Source organism: Chinchilla lanigera, unplaced genomic scaffold (assembly GCF_000276665.1).
Source record: "Chinchilla lanigera isolate Chin_1 unplaced genomic scaffold, ChiLan1.0 scaffold00038, whole genome shotgun sequence".
Lineage (NCBI taxonomy): Eukaryota > Metazoa > Chordata > Mammalia > Rodentia > Chinchillidae > Chinchilla > Chinchilla lanigera.
In genome coordinates this window covers 10609545-10621291 of record NW_004955439.1, presented here as the reverse complement: position 1 = coordinate 10621291, position 11747 = coordinate 10609545, and the positions used below count along the sequence as shown (strand labels likewise).

At 46.3% G+C, this 11747-nt stretch overlaps 1 protein-coding gene across 1 annotated transcript in view; it reads left to right on the top strand.

Moving 5' to 3' along the window:
* Mthfd1l (methylenetetrahydrofolate dehydrogenase (NADP+ dependent) 1-like) overlaps positions 1–11747 on the top strand; it is a gene marked incomplete in the record, with an annotated part of 189260 nt that overhangs the window by 700 nt on the left and 176813 nt on the right. Inside the window, 3 exon segments of the mRNA XM_013517397.1 lie at positions 7368–7452; positions 9040–9090; positions 9178–9231. Coding sequence (XP_013372851.1) covers positions 7368–7452; positions 9040–9090; positions 9178–9231 — 190 coding nt within the window.

Below are 11747 nucleotides of genomic sequence, written 5' to 3'. Positions count from 1 at the left end.
CCGGCTCTGATGCAACCGCGCGCGGAGGGGCCCGGAAAGGGGCGGCGCGCGAGGCGGGAGGTGGAGCGCGGGGCTGCGCGCCGCCGGGCTGCCCGGACTTCGCGGCTTCAGGGAGACTTCATCTCCTGGAGGAAAGGAGGTGGACGCGGTCCCGCGCAATCCGCAGAGCGAGCCGAGCGACGCGGCTGGCCCGGCTCCTGTGTCGCCGCGCGGGCCCACGCAGTCCCCAGCGCGCCTGCGTTGGGAAGGTTCTCTCTAGACCTGGAGGCCAGCAGTGGAGGCCTCGGGATGACCGCCCTGCGTCCCCCACACTCATCCCCGTCCCTCCGGTCCTCACCCTTCCGCTTATGGGTGGAAGACCGAGGAGGAAGAGCGCTGGTCAAGTCCTTTGTGGAGCAGCGCGTTCCTGAGACCCCAGATCCTGCAGAGCGATGCACCCACACCCATCTGGAGACTTCCCAGCTTGCTCTGAGTTCGGACCGAGGCACAGGATGCTGTTGGGACTGGCTCCCCCTCCCTCCGCTTTTCCCTCTGGCCTTAATTCCAAATTATTGTCCCACCCCACTCTGTGCGTGTGTCTTTTTTCCTGTCCACCCCTTCCTTCCCTTTATCCCTCTCCCTGGTAATAACTGGTGACTTTCCCAACTTCTTCATGATGTGACTAATAAGTCTAAGGAGCCTTTTAAGATTATTTTGTCTAGAACCTTGGATTTACTTTGAGTCATTGGATTTTAACCAGAGCACTGCTGAGCTCATCATGGTAGGTTATGGACTGAAGACAGAACAATTCAGTGACAGAAACACAAAGTGCCTACCCTGGGGATTGTCACAGGTTAAGGCCTCATCCAGTGTTGTCCATTGTTTTTACAATTTTTTTCCTTTTGAGACAGGATCTCATTATGCAGTTCAGGCTGGGCTTGAACTCACTTTGTAGCCCAAGCGGGCCTCCAACTCACATGATCCTCCTGCCTCAGCCTCCTGAGTGGTGGAACTATAGGCATGTGCCACCACACCCAACCTCTGCGGGCTTTTTACAATACTTTAAACCAGGGTCTGTAAAACCTTCAATGTAATGGGCTGCATAATAAGTATTTTAGGGTTAGTGGACCAAGAGGGAAAATCAAAAATATCAGGTAGGTATTTTTGTAACAAAATTTCATAGCATTTTAATGAAATTTGGTCCTTTTTTTATGGACACTGAAATTTGAATTTCATGTAATTTACACCTGCCATTGAAATATTTTTCTTATCTTGATTTTTCTAACCACTGAAAAATGTAAGAGGCATTCTTAGCAGCTGGGCACAATTGTCTGCCCCCAGTTGGAAACCAGAAGGAAGATCATTGAGTCAGTGCTTCTGGAGCTATGGCTAAAGTCGGATGTTCTCGTTTGCAACATGACTTTACCCCTCCTTGGCTGTGTGAGCTGACAGCCCCCGCAGGCTGCTGGGGGTAGTCTTCGCCTCCAGAATGGGAACCTTACCCTTATCGCCTACATGAAGTTGCCATAAGCTTTATGGTGCTCTGGTGATCCCAGGATGCATGTATTCATGTGAAAACTGATATTCATCTTTCAATTTGATTGTGTGTCTCAGTCTCTGTTGCCCGGTAGCAGTCATAGTGTATTTGTCATTCTCGGTGCCCCAAGAAACTTGGTCATACCTTTTGATGGAGTTATGTGCATGGTCGACCAGAAGTCTCTGGCCTGAAAGTGATCTCCCCAGGACTTGAGGAAAGGGGGACTCGAGTTTGAGCAGAAGCCACCTGGAGTAGACATTCAAGAGCCTAGGACTCCTCAGCGGGCTGTGTGTGTCTCTGGAAGCTCTGAAAGGTTCTCCATCACTGGCCTAGAATGTTAGTCTTAATCCTCAGACATGAATCAGAAAAGTTAGCGAATGAGCTCCCTGAGAAGCACGGCGACCTAGTGCTGTCCTGAGACCGTAATCCTCCAGTGTTTCAGTCAGCAAATCAGCGAAGATCATTTTGGGGGATGATAGGGTTTCTGGTGCTTCGGGTTGTCTCTCAGCTTTCCATTGACCTGTGATAGAACTGAGGAAGCCCCAGGGTCAAAAACTGCAGAACAGCAGTCAGTGAAAGCCCCAGTGCTGCAGGTTGGAGGTTGACGGTCCCCCATAGTTGTGTGGGCCACAGGCTCGGGTCACAGGGAGGTGCTGCTGGGAGGTAAGGAAGCCTTGAGAGGTGAGGCCTGAGGGGGGCTGGGGTGGGGGGCTGCCCTTGAAGGGGAGTGGGGCACCGCGAAGGGTTTGTTCCCTTCTTCCTGACTCATTCATGATGCAAGTGCTTTTCCCCTGCCGCACGCTCCCAGGGTGTTATGCAGCCCTTACCAGGGTCTCCAAGCAGTGGGTACCCAGTGTTGGACTGGAACTGTTACAGCTGTGAGCCAAACTTAAGTTACTGGGGTATATTGTTACATAGTGACAGAAACATGGTGAATACACGCAACAACAAAAGTGACATGACCTTTTTTTATTACTTCTTTTGTTTTTGTTTTTCTTCCAGTACCAGGAATTGAACTCACGACGTTGCACTTGCCAGGCAGGCGCTGTGCCGCTGAGCTAAATCCCCGGCCCCTAATTACTATTTTATTAGTACATGTTTGTAGTACATCACCTTTATGTTCCTTGTGGGGTGTTTGTACATAATTACGTTTTAATTCCTTTTTTTCATCTCCTTCCCCTTTCTTCCCTCCCCCTCCACCCATCTCTTGATCCCCTTCCTTCCTTTTTTAAAAAATTATATTTGCAGTACTGACATTAGATTTCTTGTGTGGAGCTGGGAGTGCACATATGACATCTTACTTCCTTTTTTTCATCCCTTCCCTCTCTTCTCTTCCCCTCCCCCCACTCTTGATCCTTTTCACTTACAGAAACATCTATCTCCCTACTTCCTGTTGTCACTTAACATTATAGTCTCAAGGTGCATTCATTTCCATACAGAGGTCTCATTACCTTTCTTTATGGCACAGTAATATCCTATTGTGTGTTAAGGACCACATTTTCTTTATCCATTCATCTGTTGATGGACATGTAGACCACTTTCAGATTTAGCTGTTATGAATTGTGCTGCTATAAACACGCATAGGCACGTATCCCTGTAATATGTCTTGGACTCTTTCAGGAAGATACCTAGAAGGGAGGTAGCTGGGTCAAATGGAATATCTAGTTTCAGTTTTTGGAGGAATCTGCATATTGATTCCCAAAGTGATTGTACCAGTTTACATTCTCACCAACAATCTAGAAGGGTTCCTTTTTTACCCTCCGGCCTGGCCAGCCTTTGTTATTATCTGATTTCTTGGTGACAGTCATTCTTTCTGGGTTAGATGGAATCCCAGTGTTATTTTAATTTGCGTTTCTCCGGTGGCCAGCGATGTTGAGCATTTCTTCCTGTATTTTTGGGCCATTTATACTTCTGTGAGTTGTCTATTCACTCAGCTTGCCTGTTTTTTGACTAGGTCTTTCATTTGGAGGGATCTGTTTTTGGACTTGCTATATACATGTATTCTACATATGAGTCCTTTGAGGAATGGATGGCAAAATTTTTTCCTACAGGATCTCATTAGTTGATTCTTAGTACTGTGTCCTGTGCAGCCGGGGTTCTGTTCAAAAAGTCCTTGCCTACGCCTGTGACTTCAAGAGTTTTACCTATTCTGTCTTCCATTAGCTTGTTTCTTTTAACATTTAGTTCTTGGATCCATTTTGATGTTAGGGGGAAATACAGTTTTGATTTTGGTGAGAAATATAGGTCTAGATTCAACCTTCTGCATGTGGATAACCACTGTTCCCAACACCATTTATTAAAGAAGCGATCTTTCCTCCCATGGATGTTTCTGACCCCTTTGTCAAAGATCAGATAGTTGAATGTGCTTGTGGTTGTTTCTGTATCCTTTATTCTGCTCCGTTGATCTGCATGTCTGTTTTTGTACCAGTACCATGCTGGGTTTTTTTTCGAAGTAGCTTTGTAACGTAACTTCAGGTCTGGGACTCCGATGCCTCCCATTGGCCCCTTCTTACCCAGGACTGCTTTTTCGATTTGGGGTGTCTTCTGGCTCCATATGAATTTTAGGGTTCTTTTCTCCAGTTCTGTGAAGAATGCTGCTGGAATTTTGGCTGAGATTGCATTAAGTCTGTATATCAGTTTTGAAAGTATGGCCATTTTGACTGTATTTGTTCTGCTTAACCAGGAATAGGAAGTAGCTTTCCATTTTCTGATGTCCTCCTCAATTTTTTTTTTCGGAGTACTGTTGTTTTTATTGTACAGGTCTTTCCCCTCCTTAAGTCAGGTTAATGCCTAAGTATTTCATTTTTCTTGACGCTATTGTGAATGGTATTTTTTTTCCTAATTTCTTCCTCAGTGAGTTTATTAGTAGTGTACAGGAATAGACATAACCTTTTAAGAAAGGTTATCCACCTACATTTTCTACCCCCTGTGCCCCAGCTGTTTTAAAAGTTAGATTACTTTTTACCTACTGCTGACTTAGCTATTGAAGTGTTTCCATTTTCTAGGAGGTGGGTGAATATACATGTTTCTGGGGAAATTATTGCTATCGGTGTGAGTGTTTTGAGTATTCCAGGGCAGCGTTGCCTTACAGAAAAAAATATGTCTAATAATAAGAAGGTGGAGCACACCTGTTTTAAATATGAGGAAGTGAGGGTCCATCGAGACCAAGTATATTGCCCACACTGGTCCGCAGAAGCCCCAAGTTCCAGGCCTGGCTATTTTTTTCCACTGTCTGTTCCAGAACTTCATGGATGCACGGTCAAAAAGATACATTCCTGGGTTCCACCCTGACATTCTGAGTCTGACTTTCTGGGGGAAGATATAGACACCCTCATATTTATTAAACTTCCCAGGTAATTCACACACGAAGGACTGCTTGGGACCCATACTCCAGTGGCATCCCAGGCCAGGCAGAAAGAACATCGTGGCCCAAATTAGCGGCCCTGCGAGGCTGTGAGACAGCACAGCACATGGCCCTCAGTCACCCATCACTGCACTGGTGGATTTTAGTGCCCACTTATTAGGTGATTTATAAACTTACCTGCATGATCTCATTTATTCAACATCATAAAAGTGTCCTAGGAATCAAGTTACTTTATCCCAAGTTTTTAAAACCAAAACAAAACAACCCAGATTGCTTACAGGTTTTACACAGTTGCCTGCCCACAGAGTCTGCCCAGGTGACAGTAGAAAAGCTGGCCCTGGTGTGAGTTTTGAAGCCTTTAAATGTGCTTTACCCTCTTCTGCTGGGGGCTACAGTGCCCTTTGGTCTCAAGTCCTCAACTACCTCTCTGGAAACTGGGAGATTTTTTGCTCTTGGGGACTAACCGCCGATGGACCTGGCTGGATCGCCCACTTGCATTTTTTGGAAAACTGTTAGGTGTGTATAAGAACTTGCTGGAGACTGAAAACAATGTTTAAAGGGGGACTGGGACTGGGGATGTAGCTCAGTGATAGAGCACTTACCTAGCATGTTTGAGGTCCAGAGTTCAATCCCCAGCGCTGCAGGTAGAAGTCTTCCCTGGCAGTGATCTTAACACGGAAGTTGGGTACTGCCTTGGTTGAGCTTTTTATTGGAGGAGGGGGGCTTGATTGTGTTGTGCTAATGAGACTACTTCATAAGGCTGATGGTGGTGAAGATGGCCTCTGAAATCACCCATCCAGAAGGCTCCAGAAAGAGCCTTTGATCATAATTATTTGGGTCTGTGTACCTGGGCTAGAGTACTTTTTTTTCCCTTTCCTCTTCCGTGTCTTTTTTTAATTTTTTCCTATTATCTATCTTTTATTTTGCTCTTTATTTGTAATTTCTCAGATGGGCATGGTGATGCACACCTATAATCCCAGCACTGGGGAGGCTGAGGTAGGAGGATCATTGCAAGTTCGAGACCAGCCTGGGCTACAAAGTGAGGCTAACCTGAATTCAAGGCTAACCTGAATTGCGTAGCGAGACCCTGTCTCAAAAAGACAAACAATAAATAAAAATATTTGTAATTTCTCATATGAGAAAAACTGTGTGATATTGAAATTTCTATGTCTGATTTATTTCACTTAACATCAGTCTCAAGGTGCATCCATTTTCCTACAAATTACTCAAATTCACCCTTTATGGCAGAGTAGTATTCCATTGTGTACCGCATTTTCCTTATCCGCTCATCTCTATGTTGATGGACATAGAAGTCAGTTCCAAGACTTCGCTATTGTGACTTGTGCTGCTGTAAGCTTGGGGATGCATGTACCACCCGCATGATGACTGTAACTCTTCTGGGAAGATACCTAGGGCGGGACTAGCAGGGTCACATGGAATTTCTTATTTCATTTTTTGAGGAGTCTCCATACTGATTTCCATAATATTGTACTAGTTTACATTGCCACTGACAATCATGCAGGATGTCCCCCACCCCACCCCCTCCTCCCAGTGTCACTAGCTTGTGTTGTTATCTGATTTCTTGATGATAGCCTGTTCTTTCTGGAGGAAGATAGAATCTCAGTGTTGTTTTTGTTGGTTTTTTTTCTGGTACTGGGAATCGAACTCACGACCTTGAGCTTGCCAGGCAGGCGCTGTGCCCCTGAGCTAAATCCCCAGCCCACCTCAGTGTTGTTTTAATCTGCATTTCTCTAATGGCCAGAGATGTTGAACCTTTTCTCATCTGTGTGCTGGCCGTTTGTACTTCTCCTGAGAAGGTTCTGTTGGATTTAGTAGCTGGGCTCTGACCTCCAAGTACTTTTACCTCCAGGATGCCAAGGGGAAGGTGCCCAGGGCTAGGCCTGTAGGAGGTAGACGTGCAGACTGTGTTGTCTTAATCAGTGAAATCTTCCCCAGGGAGGCCATTGGGGTGCTGCCAAACTCCCCTGCATCCCATTTCCACGACCTCCCTTTCCCTCCCCTGCTGCTCTCCCTTCACCGTCTGCCTTTAGCTCTGGACCTGGAATCTAGCCGGACAGAGAGCCCTCTTCTAGCCCTGTCTCCACCACCCTCTCCCCGTGTGTGTTTGCCTTCTTTCCCCATGGACCTCAGATTCATTTTTTTGAGGAGAGTGTGGTGAAGGAATATGTTTTTTAAAAAAAAAAACCTAAATTTTTCATTATAGGAAACTTCAGAAATACAAGAGAAAAATGCCCCTCTAGAAAATCACTGCTACCATCCAGCGTGTTCCTCGCTGCATATTTTAACCACTGGATTGTCCCATTTGACATCCTTGTTGTCCTGCTTCTCCTCCCCTACTCCACTTCTAGTACCTCCTTTTGTTGTCTGATTATTTTCCCTTCTGATACCAAACATAAGAAAATGTGTTATACCCATCTTTCTACCCCCTAACAAGGAAATGACTGTGGCATTTTTTTTCCTCTGTAGAGAAGTTATTCAGAATTCAAAAGAAGTTCTCCGTTTGTTGCAAGAAAAAAACCCTGCATTTAAGCCAGTCCTTGCTATTATTCAGGTAAGCTGAGTATGTGCAGTCCTGCTATTTATTTATTTTATTTTATTTTATTTTTTGTCTTTTGAGACAGGGTCTTGCTATGCAGTGCAGGCTGATCTTGAGCTCACTTTGTAGCCCAGTTTGGCCTGGAACTCGCACCGATCTTCCTGCCTCAGCCTCCTGAGTGCTGGGATTACAGGCGTGTGCCACCACGCCCAGTGCAGTCCTGCTATTTGAGGAACATTTTCAGTGTAGAAAACACTTGTAAATTAAAGGCCAGCTCTATTGTTAAGGCAGAGTAGGCTCAGTCGGAAGTGCTGTCCCTTGCCTTTCTTTGGTCATGTGCTTCTGCAAGGTTGCAGGCCATCTTGGCCCTGTGTGCCATCCTCTCCCAGGTGTTGGGGGCTCCCAGGGGTCAGAAAGCAGGCGCCCACAGAAATCACATTACACAGGATATACAGCAGCCCATGTATGCTTATAAAATCTTATCAAATGCGGCTTGTAGGTGATAGGAGCAAAAGCTCCCCTGCGGTTCTGTTGGGGCAGACAGATGACACATGGGCATGTGGTAATGGTTTTACCGTATCTTTTGCAGCCTGCGTGCCAAAAGGCATTGCCGTGTCGGGACTTTGCATTCTGTGTACATGTTTTGGCTGCGGCCCTTTAGTGCTGAGCTGCTGTTGGCACTGTTGCCTTGTTATTGGCATCCGTGTGGCGGCAGGTGCAGAGAAGTGAGGAGGTGAGCCAAGCGCGGAGGCTGGCAGCCCGGCAGTTGGATTGCTACAGCGGTGCTTGGCATGCCTTCAGCATATCAGACCCGGAGCCTCTGCACCCATCGGGGCCCTGGGTTTCGTGCTTGTAGAGCTGTGCTCGTGTTGCTTACACTCCTTGGGGTGTGATACACATCTCTGTACAGAGAAGGACCAGTTAGACAGGGGAGGCGAACTGAATTAGCAGCGGGGGTTTCTTGGGAAGAATCTGCTCGCTCTTTGACCTAGCACGTAAGGGCAAGCTGTTTATACCTCTGTCTTTCGTGTTCTCACACAGACAGGGGTGTTGGCTATGTGATGATGTTTTTTGTTTTAGTACTGAGGAGTGAACCCATGTCTTAGCACTGAGCTGCATCCCCACCGCTTTTTTAAAATTTTGAGAAAGGGTCTTTCTGTATTACTAAATTGCCCAAGCTGAGCTTGAACTTGTGATCCTCTTGCCTCAGGTTCCTGTAGAGCTAGGATTACAGGTGCACACCATCACACTTGGCTGGGAGTGTTTTTTAAATGTGGAGTGCTATTTTTTAAAAGGTGACATACTTTGAAATTAATGTGTTTTTTTTGTTTTGTTTTTTTGGTACCGGGAATCAAACTCAGGACCTTGCTCTTGCCAGGCAGATGCTTGTGCCTCTGAGCTATATCCCTGACCCTTAATGTTCGTTTTATATCAACTATTAATCCCTTTTTTATAAGCAGTAAGATTCGTTTTCCACATTTTCCTTATCATCTTTGTAATTAGATAGTTAATAATCGCAAAACTTAGTCCCTGTGTAATATTTCATGCTTTTTAAGACATGTCCATGTTGTTACATTCTTCCTGTTTCTCCTTTCCTCTAAGGCAGGTGATGAAAACCTAATGCAGGAAATAAACCAGAATCTGGCTGAAGAGGTGAGAACTGCTGACTTTTACAAATGCTTTGTAATTCCTAACAGTATATTCTCTGATAGTGACAGGTGGCCTTGTGTTCCCTTTCAGGCTGGTCTGAACATCACTCATGTCTGCCTTCCTCCAGACAGCGGCGAAGCTGAGGTAATGTCACCCAGCACGTGCTCGTTTTTCTCTCTGTAGACCTTGTTGGCCTGTTAGCATCTCCCAGCTGCGGTGGGAGCAGGTCCAGCCTTTTCTTGTGGCTGAAATTTCAGAAGGGTTCACTTTCCCCCTAGTGTCGTACTCCTTGATCTCTCTGTCCCTTGAAGATGAGCTGCAGCTCGGTGACTTTGGCTGTTCCTTCAGCTGTCGCAGTAGCACCCTAAGTGAAATTGTCAGGCCGTGGGTGTCCGGAGACCTAGCTCAGCTCTTGCTGTGTCCTGACAGGTTCTTCGTCCTCTTGGCATCCCTGGGTCACAGTAGCTCTGTCAACGCTGTAAAGGACCCAGGATAAGATGATCTTCAAGGTCTTTTCCAGGCTAATGTTCTGGAATACCTTCAGTGGCATTTTAGGGCAGGTGAAAAAGACACCCAGAGATTTTCTTTTGGTGCTCTCCCATGTAATCTGGTTGAGCACCAGGTGTCACCTCAAGTGTGGGAGAAGCAGCCACCCCAAGAGTAGTAGTGAAAAACCTGGACCACACGTCACCATCTCAGTGCTGGGACCTGGCCTCCTGTGGCGAGCTTTCCCCCGACTGCTGTGGCAGTGAGGATTAGGAAAGGATTTATGGGATGGATGACCTCAAGTTACAGAATCATAAATAACAGAGGGGTTATTTTCTCAGCATGAATTCGGTTTGGAAGCCGGAGTTCTTGGCTGATAGCATGACAAAGTCAGTACAAGCTTAGCTCCTTTTAGCTCACTTCCTCCTGCCGCTCCCTACTCCACAATGGCGAGGGCAGCTCTACCCTTTATCCCCTACTCCCCAGCGGTGAAGGCAGCTCTACCCATCACACCATGTTCTAGCCAGGGTCAAATAAAAAGTAAATCATGACTCGGTAAAGAGAGTTGTTTTAAGGCATGGAAAGGTACTCGTGATAGGGGGAGGGGAACCACAGTAGTGCTGCCCCCCTGTCCGGGGAGAGGTCCCGAACACCCAGTAGGTGCCTGAAACTGCAGCTAGCACAGCCTCTCTATAGGCAGTACTTCCTGGCTTTTTTTTGGTATATCAGACCCCAGCGTCGCTGCTGTGTCCTTTAGGGCTACTATTAAGTAAAGTTACTTGAACATAATCACTGCCATACGACCATTGCTGATCCAATAACCTTCATGGCTGCTGAGTGACTGAGAGCCTGGTCACATACAGTGTGGACACGCTGGACCAAGAAAGGGATGGCACACGCCCAGGCAGGAGGGAGTCGGGTGGTACAAGATTTCACTGTGCTACTCAGAGCGGCACACAAGTTAAAACTAATGAATTGTTTATTTTTGGAACTTTCCGTGTAGTGTTTTTGTACCGTGGTTGACCAAGAATAACTGAAACCTTGAAAAGTGAAACCACAGATCAGGGCACTGCTGGTACTGCAGCCGGAGAATGCTCTGACTGCGGAACCACAGTCCTCTCCTCGGTGGGGCGGAGGGGGGTTTTGTTTTTCACTCTTTTTTTTACTCCGGGAGGAGTAAACAAGGTTAGAAAGGGTTTGAAGACTGCAGTGAGGAATGCCTGGGGCTGGTAGACCCCGGATGTGTATTCCCTGAGGCAGCAGGAGGGGCTGCCTGCTAGCTCTGGCCAGGGATGGTCCAAAGTTCAAAGACCTGGAACGAGGAAGAAGCTTGACCAGTTCGGTTAACAAGCATTTCATTCTGATTAGTCAGTGGGACAAGCATCTTAGCTGCACATTTATAAGACAAGGGTAGGCATTGGTCGTCTGTGTTTCGCCTGTATCTGGCATGGACCATGAGTTTTATCCAAGCCCTGTGGGTAAAGGCGATTTTTTTTTTTTTTTTTTTTTACACTAAACAGAGGTTAGGGCAGGGTTCCTAACCAATTTTCTGGGATCATAGGGCTCAGTGAAGTTCAGCAGTGTCACTAGCAAGGAAAAAGAAGGATAAAGACAGGTTCCCCACTTTTCCCTTGAATATTTCCTGAAAGTCACAATTTGCCCCCATTTCATTGGCTAATAAATTGCCTGGCCAACTGCAAGGGAGGCTGGGAAATGTAGTTTTTAATGCCAGGAGCGCTTAGGTTATTCATGATCACAGATAAAAACCCAGTGTTTATTATTAAGAAGCGACCCTGGATTTTGAACTGTTTCTACTACATTTGCTGTTTTTAGTATGTAACAAATGTAACATACCAGCATTAGCAGAATGCAAAGAAATTTGTCCATGTGCAGGACACCTACTGCCTGCAATAGAACTTGCATTTCTTTCTCCCTCCTTCCTTCCTTCCTTCCTTCCTTCCTTCCTTCCTTCCTTCCTTCCTTCCTTCCAGACAGGGTCTTCTTATATAGTTCAGGCTGGCCTTAAACTTGCAGCTAAGCCTCCTGCCTCTGCTTCCCAAGTGCTGGAATCACAGGCCTAAGCCACCAGGCCTGGCTAGAATTTGCATTTCTTTAGGTGGTTTTTGCTACTGTTAGTGATAGCACTAGACTTACTGTTTTTTTTTTTTTTTTTT